A 16,147-nucleotide genomic window follows, 5' to 3' on the forward strand; every position below is an offset into this window, starting at 1 on the left:
GTTTCATCTTGTTCTTTTGAGATTTTTCCTTTTGTTTTGGTGTGTTGGTTTTTGGTTTTTTTTTCTTCTTCTTGCTTTTTGTGTGGGTGGAGAAGGGGGATAGAGGTAGAGGTGGGTCAGCCTCGACGGTGGGAATCCTTCGCTGTGCGTCGTGACGCAGCACGTTGCAGTCCTAACGGGGCGGGGCTCGTAAACAGAGGAATCGAAATAAAGGATCGTGCAGAAATTTAGCCCAAAGTGTTTCCGTTTTCCCCGACGTGTTAAAGGTAAGTTTGGCTCGCGTGCTGAGAAATTGTTTGCTAAACATGCAGTTGCACGGATACGGTTCGGGAAGCAGCCGGGGGTTTTCACTTTGTGCAGCTGGAATGAATTTCATCTGCCTTGTGAGACGCCATTATTGTGTGTATAAACCGACGGACAAAATGGCGAAAACTGCTGAAAAATCCTGGCACCTCGTCCTCTGGCTCCCGTGGACGTGATGGAAATCCGTTGGCAGAGACTGACCCATCAGCGGGGCAAGCTTTGCGCCGTTTTGTAGGCGCTCAGCGTTTTGCGTAAAGCAAACAGCACCTTTTCTTCAGTTGGGGGATAAAAGGCCTCAATGAATGAAGGGGGTTTGGCACCAGCGGCAGTTTTAACCCTGTGCATACACAAAATGGGCCTCAAACCAGTGAAGCCAGTTAAACCAACAGTCCTATTCAATTTCTAACTAGTATTAACAGATATTTATGAGCTGTAATAATTGTACATGTGCAGTGTGAAATTTATAAATCTTTATTGTATCTTTTACTCCTCAAAACTCATACTGAAGATTTAAGTTTAGCATGTTTTGTTTACCTGACGACATGAAGAAATTGCCTGAAATTGGTGATATAACTACTCAAACATACACCTTTAATACCGTTAATAACACATCTTGAATCCTAATAATTTACTTGTAAAATAAATAAAATCTACGGATGCACTAATTTATAAAAGGCGAACTTCAAAGAACTTAAAAAACAAAAACAGCTATTTGTCAGGTAAATATCAGCTTCATTGATCCACAGGTACAGTACGGTTTATGTAGTTGGGGTTTTTTTGCGAAGTGATTAAATTTTGCATATCAAAAATTTCACTCACAAAGCCAAACAATGGTTGTGCTCATGATCTTTTCTGGTTCTTCAGGTAAATCTCCTGTGATGCCGATTCGCCGAGCAGCAGCGACTCCGACCCAGGAGAAGACCCCCTCCGCTGCAGCAGAGAAAGGTAAGGGTGAGGTAGTCCTTCACCTGCACCCTGTCAAACCCTGGCCCCGCCCCCTGCCAGCCATCAGCGGCATCTGTCGCAGTGTTCAACTTCAACCAATCATTCATTCTCTCAACACAGAACGAGCAAAACTCATCTCCAGTTCTTTTTTTCCAGTATTTATTAGGAAAATAGAGTAATTTAGGTTTCTTGTATACTTTATAGCAGTTATACATTCACATTTATATTATATAGTTACAGTTTCATATAGATTTGGTTGTTTAATGATTAGTGTTTTATTTAAAATGTTTTAGTATTAGTTATGTCTCATAAGTAATTCAAAATATATCATCTTAATTGTGTCACTTGACTCATAATCCTGCAGATTTATCACACATTTGCACTAAAGCCTCATTATGCTTTTATGTTGTTTTATGTTCCTGTTTATTTTTATTTTTTTTTTAATTAAAAAAAAATACACTAATGTTGCATTTTATGTAATGCAGTATTTTCCCTTCCAGTTTTATTTTTTCATTAAAAACTTTAAAGACCTCGAGTCATACTTTTATGAAAGTTTAATAATATCAGCTTTACACTATGAAGAAAAATAAAGGCGGTATAGTGTTTTTAAGGTTTTATTTTTAATGCTTTCTCAGAACCTGAAGCCTCCTCGGAGGAGTCGCCCGCTACCGAAAAGGAGCAGGCCGCGTCATCAGCCGCAGCAGCCGATGGCGACGAGGGCAGCGCTGCGGGCAAGACGGCGCCTGCAGAGAACGGGGAAAAGGCCGACGGTGCTGCAGCGGAAAAGGAAGGAGAAGGGAAAGAGAAGAAAGAGTGAGTTTCACCATAAGATAGTCTGCAAGCGTGAACAGTGCGATATTTCACTTTGATAGCACTTTTATCTGTTTATATTATCCTTACCTCTGCTGGATAACTGCAGACTGCTCCTCTCGTGCAGTGTTGCATTTCTAAAAGATGTGAGTTGTCACATCTACATTCATTCCCTGCATCATAGCCATCAGACAGATGTGCGCAGTCTTGGAGGAGTCCAGGAGGAGAGGACAGTGGCATCGTAACAGTGTGAGGATTTTCTAACGCCCCAGTCCAAGTGATCAGTGATATATACTCACATTTCTAATAAAATCTAGCACTTTAGTTTAGCTCTGATGATCACGGTTTTTGGGCTGGTCGCAAGCCTTTACGGACTCTTTTGTTTTTGTTTTTCTCCCCCTATAAACTTTAGCTTTTGTAACATAGAATTTTGGCCTCCTCCTCTTCTTCTCCCAGACCTTGCCAAAACAGACCTTCACTTTTTTTTTTTTTTTTTTGCACATTGATCATTAGCACTGCAATTCAGTGAGGGTCAAATTACCATGGTGGTCATTAAGACAGATGTTCTCAAATTTCATTTTGTCTTTCCCGTCGGTGACAAACGGACAAAGTGACAAATGCAAGGACTGCGCGGCTGGACAGTGCGCAACACACTGCTATGTTCTCCTACTAAGGTGAGGATGTGATAAAGATAAGGGTGGTAACGATCACAGTGAAATATCGCTTTTAAAGAATCAACCGTCATGACTGAAATTGTGTCTTGCTGCTTCTGGCAACAGGTTGAAGGATGGCTACAAGTACGAGAAGTCTAAAGTCAAGAAGGTGAAACGGACGATTCCGGCGTGGGCTAGCGTCACTGCGAGCAAAAAGGTCCCTGTTACCAACTTTGCTGGCACTCAGAACAAAGTGGATAACATCCTCATTGAAGCCATCACGGTGTGTGCAAACACTGTAAAATGAATCTCTCGGCACACAGCCGCTCTCTCGATTATTTATTTATTCGTTGTCCGTGTCCTTTGTAGTCTTGCAATGACAGGTCTGGAGTTTCATACCAATCTGTCATGAAATATATCGTGAAAAAATACCCAGGGATGGAGCTTGACAGGAAGAAGTTCCTCATCAAGAAGTCCATGAAGAAACATTTGGAGAAGGGAACCATCAAACAGGTGAAGGAGCCAAGAAACTGTCAGAAGTGCTCTGTTTTTCTCAAGGATTTGTGGTTTTAAGTCTACTTGCTTGTGCTTTAACTGTCTCTCTCACGTAGTTGAAGGGGAAAGGTCTTTCAGGGACCTTCGCCATTGGGAAGCAGACTCCCCTGTCTAAGGTACGTCACAACAACTTGCAAGATGCTCAGTCTTAATACTTTATAGGTGTTGGGAATTTCTCAGGGTTGAGTGTTAGCAGTTTCCCCATGTTTGAAGTCCTAAAGTCGAGCCAAGCATCTGGATGTAGCATGTATATGAATGCTATAAATCATTTCAGTTGTGAGATTTGCTCTAAGCCCAGTTCATGTGCACTACAGCTGGTAGGTAAAACAAAGGTGACTACACCTCAACGATCATCTCCTGGCACTCTTCTGCATCACAAATGCTTGTTAGAAGCCCTGATCTGACAACTTCCTCATTTTTGATGCATATTTTTCTCATTCTCTCTGTAAGAGAATGAGAGGGGGGGGGGGTCCAGTGTTTCTAATCATCAGCACACTTGTATATGCCACAATTAATGTTGAAGGGATTCTCCCAACAAAGCCAGAGCAGATTGACACTCTGAGAAGGACAAATTCTTGGTCTGTAACTTGCGACTGGATGGCTATGAAGTGTGAGCGTTAGCTGATTTGTCGCCTTGAGATGTGGAGAAGGTCTTCTGCTGAAATGCAGAGTGAAAATTGTCATTTTGCACATACAAATCATCAGAGACTTCCAGGGTACAATTTTGAAATTGGTGACTGCAAAGGAAGTGGTCTAGATGTCCCCAAGGAGACGCACTTGCAGGAGATTTAAACATTTTTTTTTTTTATTTTAAATTAAGGTAAAGTGTTTGATATGGGCCTAACGTGTAGTGTCAGCATTTTCCTTTTCGCCATTTTTCCCCGAGACTGGGATATGTTTGGTTGTAATTGTGATGTCTGTAAATGGATGTTGCTTTAGAAAGCTGCTCAGAAGCAGGAGTCTCTGGGAGACGCTCTTCCTCTCATCATCACTCGGCTCTGTGAGCCCAAAGAGGCCTCCTACAACCTGATCAAGAAGTACCTGGAGCAGCACTTTCCCAGCTTTAACATCGAAAACAGGTGCAGCGTATCACCTCTTCTCCGTCTAATGTTGTTTCAAGATGCAAGGTGCTCTTTATCATTGACTCGTTTAATTCGTATATAAAAGATGGTTGTGCCATTGTGGTCAGAAGTTGCCATACACTCATCATGGGCAGGAATGTCATGGTAATTTTGGGCTTTTAAATATTTAAACTGTTTTTCCAGGGTGGAATGATTGTACAGCACGTGTACTGACATACCGGTACTGCTTTAACTGTATTGTGTTTAAAAGCTGTAAGCTGAAGATGATTTACTCCTCAGGCCAGAAGTCTTGAAGTCCGCCCTGGTGAGGGCTGTTGAGAAAGGGCAACTGGAGCAAATAACTGGGAAAGGAGCGAGGGGGACTTTCCAGGTAAGTCTCCTCCTTAACACTTTGTTTTGCTCAAAAAAGAGGAATGCATTTGTTTGTTTGTTTTTAATGGGCAACAAACATTTAATTTTTGGTTAAGAAAAGGCCTCCTTGGACAAAAAAAAAGTCTTCTGTTAACAGAAAATGAAATAGCAGAGCAGTTCTAGATAATGTCTTTTTTTTTTTTTTTTTTAAAGTCGGACCTATCTGAGATAGTCATGTAGCAGTTGCCACCAGTTACTAACACCTAAACATTTCAGGACCCGCTTTGTTTCCACGTCACAGACAGGACCACAGAGCCAGTCAGTGTGCCAGCTCGGGCTTCATTGTTCTTTTATACTGTTGCATAGAGGTAAACGACAGGTTGTTTCTTTGTACGTGAGAGAGCTGCAGACTTTGTTTCCTAAAGTGCTTCTACCCACCAGCTGAAGCGTACCGGCAACAAGGTCCTGCTCAAGGGTGGCACTTTGGAGGACGCCATCACAGCTGCTATCACAGCCATGAATGAACCGAAAACCTGCAGCACCACAACTCTACGGCGATACCTTTTAGACGCCAACAAGGACAGAAAGGAGTACCAGTTAGGTAAGTTAGGTAATCCTACGTGGCTCAACAGGATTCCTGAGACCGATTGCACTACATGGACATAGTAAGGGTGCCTTATCTACACATCCTGCACCATCTGAAACTACAACTAGACACAACACTCGCTTTCTCTTTAAACAAATCACAAGAAATGCAGCAGGTGAACCCTTTAAACCTGGTTCTTATGACTGAGCCCTTCAGCCTTCTGCAATGATTTTGGTGTTTTGCTAGTAAACTATCCCCTCACTCTCATTTTGAAAGTTAATTTGCTGCTAGCCATGTTTCATTAACAGCAGACTGACGGGTCGCTGTTGTTGAGGTTCTCAGTGTCATTCTGCGGTCTCTCTGTTTTGTGGACTTAAACTCCTTCACCGTGAACTGCAGCTGCAGACGGTAGTTCTTCCATATTATCTGAGACCCATTCAGAACCTGCAGGCGGTGGAGAACTGAGCTGAGTTCATCACCATCTGCACAGCATATCAAGGACTACCGTCACCAGCTGCTGTTCAGGATGATGGAGGACTGCACGACTATCTGATATCTGCAGCTGATTAGGACTATAATTTCTTTCTTTCTTCTTTTTTTTATTTTTTTTTTATTAAAAAAATTAGCCAGCAGCTCAAACACACATAGCACAAGTTTCAGTTAAAACTTTTTTTGCATCAACAATGGCGTCACCAGCAGAACTTTTTTTTTTCTCTCTTCTCTTTAGTGGCCAATCTTCGGAGGACCCTGACAAAGTGTAAAGTACTCGGATGGATGGAGCAGATTACTGGTCACGGCTTCAACGGGACCTACCAGCTGTCGTTCCCTTTCTACCCGAGGTATTTCACTTGCATCTGGGAATCCCCGACCCTTTAATACTTAATTTATTTTTCTTTCTGTCTGATAAAGGAGCTTTGTCTGTGCAGCTTCTGGAATTCTTTGTTCTTTCTTTTCTTGATGTCTGATCCTTTTTTCTTGTCCCCTCCTTAGTCCCACCATCCTGTACCCAGACAAGTTCAAAGAAATTCCAAAGAAAGATGCTGCACCTCCGACCAAGCGAAGGCGAACAGTTGAATCTTCAGACGAAGACGAGGAAGAATCAGAAGAAGAGGAAGAGTCTGAGGATGAAGCCCCGGCCCGTAAAAGGTGCATATACCTGTTGCAGCTCGACTCCTAATTACATGCTTGTAGTTAAACGTTTAAAGATGGGTCCTACTCCATATATCAGTGCAGTCTTTTGTAATGACAGCCATCCATCCCACGATGATTAACAATTCAAGTGGAGAATTGTTTTTATTTATTTATTTTTAACAACTGCTTTTTGTTAAAACGACTCTTAGGAAACCTCCGAAGAGGCCTCCACCAAAGGCTCGTCGTCCTCCTCCAACCAAGAAATCTTCGAGCGCTAGTCAGTCAAAAGCTAAAGGCAGAGGACGTTCGCTCGCAAAGAAGTCTCCAGCCAAGAAAGCAGCATCTTCGGCCAAGAGCTCGGGAAAAAAACAACCAGCCCCTAAGAAGGAATCCGAATCGCCATCTAAAGCCACACCTGTCAAGAGAGGCGCCCCTGCAAAAAAGCCCAAGACACCAGCTGTTAAAAAGCTAAACAAAAGGGGGGCCAAGCGACCTGTGTCCAAGGAGTCGTCCCCCAAGGAGCCTACAGCCACAAAGGAGACGACAAGGAGCGGGTCCAAGCGCTCCAAGGCCGAAGAGTCACCTCCTGAGGCGCCTGCAGCTAAAAAGCAGGCAGCCAAGAGTGGATCCAAACGACCCGCAGAGTCGTCCCCTGCAGAGCCCGCAGTGAAAAAGGGGGCCAAGAGCAGTAAGCAGTCTGCTCGCAAGTCTAAGAGAGGGAAATACTGAACCCAGGAGCGTCTTCTACAAACTGGGCTGAATATCCAGCAGTCTGCCGCTTTAGTTTCAGTGCTTTCTCTCTCTTTATATCATTGTTTTCTCCCTCTTTATGGGGCAGTAGGGTTTTGTTTTTTATTTCGATTGTAGAATAAGAACCTTATCCTACCAGTTAATTGAACTTTGAGAGTTTCTGAATTTTATTTTTTAATCACAGTGTGTAGGAAAGCTCCGTTAGTGTTATCGGCGAGGCTGCCGTCTTGGGAGACTGTAGGAACATCAAGCATACTTTAAAACTAGAGCCACGTAGCGACTTCGGTTTTGTTATGTTTTTCTTTTTCGATTTTTGTTTTTTGGTTTGTTTTTGTTTACACATGTTCCTCGTGTACTCTGTAGTTGCTGGCAGCACACATTCCTAATCTCAAATCAAAGATCAGTGTTCTAGAAGGGTGAAAACGGCGTCAGTTTTATGTTGAAAAGTGGGTTTAAAAGTTCAAAAGAGTTACTAATGTTGTTAGTACTTTATAAAAGACAGAAATTTGAAATTTCTGTTTTGTCCCGGGATTGAATCAAAATGTGGTCATGCAACTAATGCATACAAATCTGAACTGTAATCTGTGTTCCTCATTTATGTAGTTTCCTTCTTAATTATTATTATTATTAACTATAATTTATATTTGGTTATTTAAACAGATATAGCCCCCCTGGGAAAAAAAAGATTAAACCTGCAGGTGCCAAGTTGAGGATAAAATACTGTTAGTATTCAAGTCACACTGAGGGGAAAATGTCTTTTTGAGGTGTGTGTGTGTGTGTGTGTGTGAGTGTGGGTGTAAACAAGCATATACACAAATTGATTTTATCGCTTCACATCTGTATTCAGTACCAAACTGTAAGAAATGTGTGTTGTGGAAAAAGGAGGATAATAGGATAATAACTTCCCTGCATGCATGTATCCCTTGTGTTGTTAAGCTTTTTTCCAAGTCATTAATAAAATGGCTATATTTGTAGACTGTTGCAGTATTTATTTATTTTATTTAGTGGGCAATGAAAATGTCACATCTCATAGTGCCTTTGTCCCATTGATGATGAAAATCTAATTATTACAGCAGGAAGGTAGACAATTCAGAATAAACAGATGAAACTTATAACTAATGTTTTACAGCAACAGGAAAAAAAATTCTATATACGGTAGAAGAAATGTAGTTTAAATTTATGTATATATGATATATTTTCCCATCTTTAGATGCATAGCAGCAGTGTTGCACTTTGATTTCAGTCCCCAGCGTGTGCATGTGGTCTCCTGAGTCTGACAGCAGCTTAAAGGAAAGGGCTCTGATGTCTCATCTTCAAGGATGCAGTGGCCTGTCACTGAAGGGCTGATGATTAGTGCTGTCAGAGTGTGCTGCACGGGGTGGGAGGTGTTCTTCAACAAGACTGACAGTTTAACTGCCATTATCCTGTCACTCACCACCTCCACTGGGTTGAGAGGTCGTCCCAGAATGGAGCTGGACATCTGAATCTGCCTGCTTCTGTCCTCAGCAGAGATGCTGGTGCCCCAGCAGACCGCAACTTAAAAGATGGCGGATTGCCACCAGAAGAGGTTTTCAAGAGCTCCATCTGAACTCCAAAAGATCTTAGTCCTTATAGCAGATACAGCCCCCTCTATCCTTTCTTGTAAAATTCAGCAGGTTTTCCTCCTGATTGTCTTTGTCATTAAAACCCGCCCCCCACAGAAAATGTAAATGGTTAGCATAGCCGTGGGGACGGGCTCAGAGAGCATATGCAGTACATTTAATTAAAGTAATTACACGAGCAAAAATCTTCAAGACTGAAATATTTTCCACTTACTTTAATTCCCAGTTATTTTTAGACCGTTAATAAAGAAATGCTACATCATATACCCCTCTTGCATGTATGCAAAACTTTTCTTCACAGGGCATTTGCTTTTCTATGTGGGCAGCTGTAAATTAAAGTCAAGCTTCACGTTGTTGAATTTGGAGCAGGGGCTTCTTTCTAGGTCAACACTCTCTGTCTGTGATGCTGGGGTCCCAGGAGTTTTGACTTCATGGCAGGCTTGAGCCATGGTGGCTACAGGTTGTTGCTCAACATCCTAACCAATTTCCTCTCATATGAGGGGGACAGTTTGGGTCTTCTTCCAGACCTTAGTGTGACAATGCATCCAAATAACTTATACACACGTACAGCAGTTTGAACTGATGATCTTGTAATCTGCGGTTGCTTCAAATTTGCTCCAAGAGAGCTTCCCAAATCCTATAAATTTACAATTCTCCTTCTTAAATCTTCACTGAGTTATTGCTTTCCCATTGCTCTGAGTGTTGGTCAGTATCCTGTCAAAGAAATCCTCCTTTTTAAGGAGAAACTATGTCAGCTTTTAACATGTATAACCAGAAGTATAAACTGTAGATAAAAAGTGGAGAAACAAGTATTCTGAGCGTTTACTTAAGCAAAATTTATATTCCCACGTATCATTATAAAGGTTTTAAAATACTACTGAATCACACTGACTCATTGTATATCGCTGTAATGTTGCTGCACCTTAACTTTTTGTATTTTTTATATCTGTATCTAATAACACAACATAGCATATGATAAAATCTGCAAAATAATAAAATTGCACGGCGTACAAATTACAGTGTTATGACCCCAAATATCGTTTCTGAAGTAAAAAACGAGTACTATCGGGAGGAGGTGTGTGTGTGGTGGTGGTGGGGCTTAAAATAGATTTAACTTTTGGACCCAAAGTTCATCTAGACACAAGTTTTCCCATGCAGGCTGCCATCTTGGTGACGCCTCCAGTTATTTCTCGCAGGTTTTACCTAGTGGACTTTCAGTGCACAGCTTTTAACTATAAATTAATATAGTGTAATTTTAAAATACTTTTATTGACACATACTGTTATTTTTGGTTTTGCTGCGTGAGCTTGAATTCTTGCGCGCTGTGTGGGAATGTCAGGCGGAGTGGACAGAAACCGCTTCAGGGGGAGGGTGATGTGATTCATTGAGCCATTCCGTAAGTTTCGTGTTTTGGTTGATTTAGTTCTCACGTACACCCTCTTTTCTTTCTTCTCCTCCTCCTCTTTCTCCGCCTTTCTTCAACTAAACCCCGCCTCGGAATACCGCTGCACACCTGGGGGTAACGGCTGCAGGTAAAAGTGTGACGGTGGGGGGGCCTCGGTGTGCGTTTGGTCGGCGTGCCAAGAAGACGCGGAGCGGTCCGAGGGTGAGGAGGTGGATGAGGAGGGTTTAGTTGCGACTCTCAGGGTGAGTTTCTGTGATATAAAGGTGCTGTTGTGACCTGTGCGCTCAGGTGGAGACGCCCCGGTGTTGCCTGCCGCTGCTGCTGGACTCCACAGGGCGGAAACCCTTCAAAAGTTTTGTCTTTTCACGCGTTTGTGTCTTTCTGGGTTTCTTTCGGGGCATTTTGTGGCGGATAATCTCAACAAAACAATCGAGCCTCTCGTAGCAGCAGGTTTATCTGCGACGTTAATGCGCCCAAAGAAGCGTCTTCAAAATAAGGCTCTTGCGATTGCTACGCTTAATACCGACTCATCTTTCATGTTTCCCTGAGTATTAAGAGGATAGATAAACGCACATTCAATTTAGTCCATATGTTTTCAACTTGTTTTTAAATCTCCTTCACTCTGCTGCTTGGAGTCCTAAATTCTCAGGACTTCAAGTGTTGAAATCTCGTATTTCCACAGGGCACGATGGGTGAGGCACCGGTCAGAGAAGATAGTACAGTGACACGATCAGCAGAGGTATGTCTGGAAATATGACTTTGCATTTGTGTGTCTGTGTGAGTGTTTGCTTAACCTCCTGTCTTCACTGGTGAAGTATGTAGGCTCATTTCCTGTGGATGACAACTGTTTGGATGACCAGATTAAGCAGCTGCACACACAGTTGAAGTCCCTTAAAGTGAGTCTTTATCTTTCTATCTAAACCTACGAATGTGATGATAACGACTGTACCTAATGCAGTCCTGTATTCATTTAGGCATGCAAGACAAGACGGCCAGTGTCCCTAAAGTTTTCCATTAAAGGTGTGAAAATGTATAATGAGGATGAAACGGTAAGTAGAGAAAATGACAGTTAATTTGTTTTGACCTGTTTACGTCGCTCTCCTTTTCGTGCCTTATTGCTCGCGACCTGTCCCTGTGTGCAGATCCTCCTGATGGCCCACGCTCTGCGGAGAATCTCTCTTTCCACGGCCCGACCCGTCGATTCACAGTTTGCCTTTGTCGCGCATAACCCAGGCTGCCCAGACACCCAGCTCTACTGCCATGTCTTTAAAGCAAGGCACGCCAGAGCAGTAAGGATTCTCCATTGTTCTGTTATAGTTAGAGCTCGCAGTAAATATGTATTTAAGGCTTTCTGTTTACTCACAAATAACAACCCTGCCGCTTTCCCATGCTGGACAGAAAGTCCTTCTGTCAAGCACAGTATATTTTAAAGTGTGTGATTAAAGGTGTTCTAACTCTGCTCACAAAAAGCAGAAACAATGACTGACTATACTTTAGCTGCAACCCCATTCAAGGTTATCTCTGTGTGCACCTATGGGCTGCTTCTGGCACTACTTGCACTGGGTGGAAGGCCTGTCCTGACTGCTTGAACGTGTGCGTTTTGTGATATCACCATGTTGCTTACCAGACATTTCAAACTATTATATGCCGAATCATTACCAGAGGTGATGATGGGCTACGACCCAGAAATCAAACAATACAAGAGGGGTTTTTTATTTTTTATTTTTTTGGTTTTTTTTTTCTTTCTTTCTTCAAAATGCATAATATGTAACTTCTCCAGACAGAGGAAGAAAATTTGACATTGTGTGTCCACTAATGGTGCACTGACCGGAGATTTGAGGCCAGACCAACACATTTTTGCTCTACTTGCCAGATTTGGCTCGCTGGGACTTCACCCTCTTCCCTGAAACAGAAGTCAACTTGAAGGAGCATTGTTTTATCTCAGTGGAGCACAGCAAAGGCACATGTGCAAGTGGTTAAAACAGAACTTCCATCAAGCGATCTAAAAAGAGTTAGCAGCATTGTGATTTTGCTTTTTACTTGTGTCGTACTTAGCAGTTTACTTCGTCTTCTTTCTATTCTCTGTTTTTCAAGTCTGTTATCATAGAAAGTTTCCAAGCTATATGTTTGCATAGTGTTGGTCCGTGCCTGAAATAATTGCAGGGTTTTGACAGTGATTCTTTAAAAGGATTAAAACGGTCACGTGTTTAAATGACGTGAGAACGAGAACAACCTTTTAAAGTTTACATTAGAGGTGTGCGTTAATGGTGTCACTGAAACTGAGTCCATATTTCCGTTCTCGTTATCTTGATAGGCAAACTATTTTAGAGCAGCCCAGAGTAGGGAAGTAATGCCGATATAATATAAAGCTAACATTTCTGTTGTTATCAGAAGCTTTTGACACATTAGAGGAAATTAAATCCAATAAATGTGGTCAGTACTGACCAGTTTGCCATGGTAACTCCAAATAAAATCCTCCAGTGTCACACAGGTTTGGACTAGAGAGTGATGGGAAATGTGCTTATTGATCTTTGATAACAAATTCCTTTCTGTGCTAAATTCAGATCTGATCCCAACCGACTGTTGTATCTTCAGAAGTCACCCTTGAAGCCAAGCTTCCTGTGTGACACAATAATAGGTGCCTCTACTGGTGGATCTGGTAGCATTCAATTGTTTTGAGCCAGTCTCACCGCATTGTAGTTAGCAGCGAGACTTGTTCCAACATGGAGAGGTCGGCAATACTATGACACTGCAGTTGCCTCATCTCTGCGAGATGCCTGTGCTTGACTAAACGGTGTCAGCTGTGGTGTTGAAGCGCTAAGCTTTTATCAGTGCCATTGTACTGTTAATAATTTACTTGATGAATGACTGCAACATGACACAGAATAACACAGTTTCAGTTTAACTGCTAGGTTTTCTGTATGCACCCTTCCTCCTTTAGGCCCAGTTCCTGAACCTGCTGCTGTGCCGCTGCTTCCAGCTGTCGTACTTGGAGAAGCATCCAGAAGAGGCCCAGATAGACTCTGCTGGCTCACTGCCTCATCGCAAGCCTTCACTGCTCAATCACGGCTTTCCTCTTAGTGTCAGCGCCCTGGTTTCATTCAGAAGAGCTCCTTTTGGTGGATTATTACCTGGCACTAAGGTTTGGCTATTCTTTTTTTTCTTTTTTTAACTTCACCCAAAATCTCATGGACTAATTTAAATGTTAGTTTGTTAGTAAATATTGCAATGGTTTTGCCTCTTTATATATTGTATTTCAATGTAAGTTTACCCATGTCTTCAAAAATTACCGCACCCAAGTTTTTGCACAGCACTGCAGTTTCAAAATGTGTGCCTCAAAATTTAAATTATCTGTACAAACTATGTGATGTTTTCTCTACAGAAAACTCCAAAGTCTTCAGATGACCAACAAAGCAGCCAAGATGAGGTCTTTCCCATCTCCTCTCCCTCCCTGATGCGCAAGAAAGTCATACGCACCAAAGTGCTGCGCTCTGGTGCTTACCGCTCCTTCACTTTCACGCCACGCAAACAGCGCACCATTCAGGATCAACTGAGTGTAACTCAAGGTGGGCCGAGTGTTCACAGAGCGCTATCGAGGTTCAAAGAATTGATTAGGTAAAGCGACTTCATCAGTATTTGGTGAAGGGCAGTCACTGCTGTGGTGTCAGGGCTTTTCTTTGTTTTTTGTTTTTTTATTTTAGTCTGCATGATGAAGTGATTTCATCTCATATGGGTAATTGTGCATTTCTACAGCGCTTACATTTTATTTCTGTTACTAATGTTCCTTTTTAAAGTTGAATATGTTTCTTTGTTTTTGAGGGGTTATTTCATCATCATCACTGCATAGCGTCCACTGAGTTGAGATCATCTGGGATGCTTCTTCCACGTCACATGGTGATGCAATATTCCACCTTTATAAAATCTAACTTTACATTATTTCTCTTATTATATCAAAACCAGAAAAGGATCTAGACAAGTTGCCAGCGAGGCGATCCCGGGCTCCAAGCTTGTCTGAAACAGAAGAGGCACTAGCTCAGGCAGTGTGGTGTTGGGCTGGTATCGCAACGTTAGTATATCGCACATCAAATACATCTTTGCATTCATAAGTGTCACTTTCCTGTTACTACATCTGTGATTTTCCTTCTTGGTATTGCAGTGAGAGCAGCTATTCACTGCTTGCAGATGATGTTCTGGGATCCTACCTTTTGTGCCAACATCCAAAAAACCCTAAATGTGGCTCTCTAATCATTCGCTTCTCCTCTGGCCCGATCACCCACCTTATTGAAAACACCCGTAAAGGGAAATTCGTGCTGGAGGTAATCCTTTTGTTGGCTCATATACATGATGTGAAAACCAGATTATGATTAAATCTAATCTCTTTCACTGGTTACTTTATTTTCACAAGCTCTTATATTTTTCATAAATGATAGAAAAGAAAGGGGGTCGTGGGGGGGGAGATATTGAAATATCTGATTTAACGTGGAAGTGCTTTAAATACGCATTCCCTATAATGGCCAGCAGAGGGCGGCAGCTCTAGTTGCAGCGACTTCCAATTAAATTGAGGTCTGTGGATAAAATTGCCCTCAACTCTTTCACTCTATGATGTCAGTAAGAAGATTTGGGGCTCAGTTGGTAGTTTCAGTTCACATTTACTGAAACATGGATTTTTTTATTTTTTTTTTACTTTTTATGAAATGTTGATATTAGGAGTGCGGTGGAGAGCAAGGGGTGTTTGTTTCCGTGTGATGTTAAAATGTTATGGTCAAAAACATTAAGCTTGAGGCTATCCTGTACATCAGGACTTTATAGTGGGTGACTTCCAAATTTTATACAGTCTGTTTTTAACTAGAGCCCTCAAGTGGCTTTTTGGAGAACTGCACTGGAGGTTTCCACTTGGCAACCACCTTAATTGACAATATTATTCTCGAAAGCCATAATAATTGTTTGTATTTGATTAGAAATGTCATAGTTGATTTCTAATCATGTGTAACTGGTGTCCTTTTTAATGAATTTATTTTTATAAATGTAGAAATGCAAGACTGAATTCAATTCCATGGCTGAGCTGATTGAGCACTACACAGAGACTGAGGACGAGCTGCCATGTCTGCTGAGCTATGCTCGGGTGAACCACTGCTATGAGTGGGAGGAAAACGTCAGCAAACAGCAGCCTGTAAAGCTTCAGCCCAAACGAAGCCGAAATTAAAAGTACCCACAGAAACGAATGGGTGTAAACCCTGGACACTGGAACATGTGGACTGCCAACCTCAGAGGGCACAAAATAAGCGACACTGATCATTTCTTTTGCACATTTATCTTTTATCTGTGTTTTGGTGCGGGAAGGTTTAACTGTAAAACAAAGTCACTGTTTAATAGTGTTGGCACTTACTGTGAACAGTATCCATTTCCTAAGAGGGTACTTGTGTGTTAAAGATATTTTGTGGTTTCTGATTTTATTATTTTTATTTCAACATAAGCTTTTAAAAATATACATTTTTATTTGTGCCTATAAAACAGAGGAGCTTTTTTTTTTTTTTTTTTTTTTTAAGACATGAAACTAAGAACCTGAATCTGTAAAGGGGAATTAATCACTGATTACTACACCTGATGGCAAAGCCACACTTTTTCTTCTTGTTTCCTCGTCTAGTAACAATGTTACTGAAATGTAAAACTTTTACTCCTTTTTACTCATATTTTTGTATGCAGTTTGTTTAGCTGATAATGTCGCATCTGTTAATATGACTAAATTTCTGTTCAGAGTTTTCATTGGTCGAGTATAAATGGTACAAAATGATTTCAATCATTCTCTGGGATTGTGGTTATCATGTTGTGTCGTCTTGACTATAGTTGATTTGTTCATAGCTTGCACACCATCTACCTGCACCCCCTACATTAGTTTCACAACAGAAGATTGTGATTATTAGCAAAACATTAAATAACAACTGAACATAACGTGCATCCGTAGTCTTTCTTTTCTC

At 41.6% G+C, this 16,147-nt stretch overlaps 2 protein-coding genes across 5 annotated transcripts; both read left to right on the forward strand.

Annotated features, from left to right (window-relative positions):
- Positions 1 to 143: 143 nt before the first annotated feature.
- On the forward strand, positions 144 to 8,140 carry hp1bp3 (heterochromatin protein 1, binding protein 3). Of its 2 annotated transcripts, XM_005917873.3 has the most exons (13): positions 144 to 266; positions 1,168 to 1,248; positions 1,884 to 2,061; positions 2,670 to 2,732; positions 2,838 to 2,994; positions 3,081 to 3,224; positions 3,323 to 3,382; positions 4,206 to 4,345; positions 4,628 to 4,718; positions 5,141 to 5,300; positions 6,013 to 6,124; positions 6,276 to 6,431; positions 6,626 to 8,140. In XM_005917873.3, the coding sequence occupies exons 2-13, from the start codon at positions 1,182 to 1,184 to the stop codon at positions 7,143 to 7,145; spliced, it is 1,848 nt and encodes a 615-aa protein (XP_005917935.1). In that variant the 5' UTR covers positions 144 to 266; positions 1,168 to 1,181; the 3' UTR covers positions 7,146 to 8,140. The 2 variants fall into 2 exon arrangements, with proteins under 2 accessions (XP_005917935.1, XP_005917936.1); XM_005917874.3 differs by lacking the exon at positions 2,670 to 2,732.
- Positions 8,141 to 9,937: 1,797 nt separating this feature from the next.
- sh2d5 (SH2 domain containing 5) lies at positions 9,938 to 16,121 on the forward strand. 3 transcript variants are annotated; one of them, XM_005917885.3, is made up of 11 exons: positions 9,938 to 10,138; positions 10,300 to 10,414; positions 10,855 to 10,911; positions 10,988 to 11,068; positions 11,147 to 11,221; positions 11,315 to 11,461; positions 13,114 to 13,314; positions 13,555 to 13,738; positions 14,133 to 14,238; positions 14,329 to 14,488; positions 15,202 to 16,121. In XM_005917885.3, the coding sequence occupies exons 3-11, from the start codon at positions 10,861 to 10,863 to the stop codon at positions 15,373 to 15,375; spliced, it is 1,179 nt and encodes a 392-aa protein (XP_005917947.1). In that variant the 5' UTR covers positions 9,938 to 10,138; positions 10,300 to 10,414; positions 10,855 to 10,860; the 3' UTR covers positions 15,376 to 16,121. The 3 variants fall into 3 exon arrangements, with proteins under 3 accessions (XP_005917947.1, XP_005917948.1, XP_014187758.1); XM_005917886.3 differs by lacking the exon at positions 10,300 to 10,414 and having other exon boundaries at positions 9,938 to 10,163; XM_014332272.2 differs by lacking the exon at positions 9,938 to 10,138 and having other exon boundaries at positions 10,201 to 10,414.
- The last annotated feature ends 26 nt before the right edge of the window (positions 16,122 to 16,147 follow it).

This window comes from Haplochromis burtoni, unplaced genomic scaffold (assembly GCF_018398535.1).
Source record: "Haplochromis burtoni strain Fernald_Lab_line unplaced genomic scaffold, NCSU_Asbu1 Contig_26, whole genome shotgun sequence".
In the NCBI taxonomy this organism is placed as follows: Eukaryota; Metazoa; Chordata; class Actinopteri; order Cichliformes; family Cichlidae; genus Haplochromis; species Haplochromis burtoni.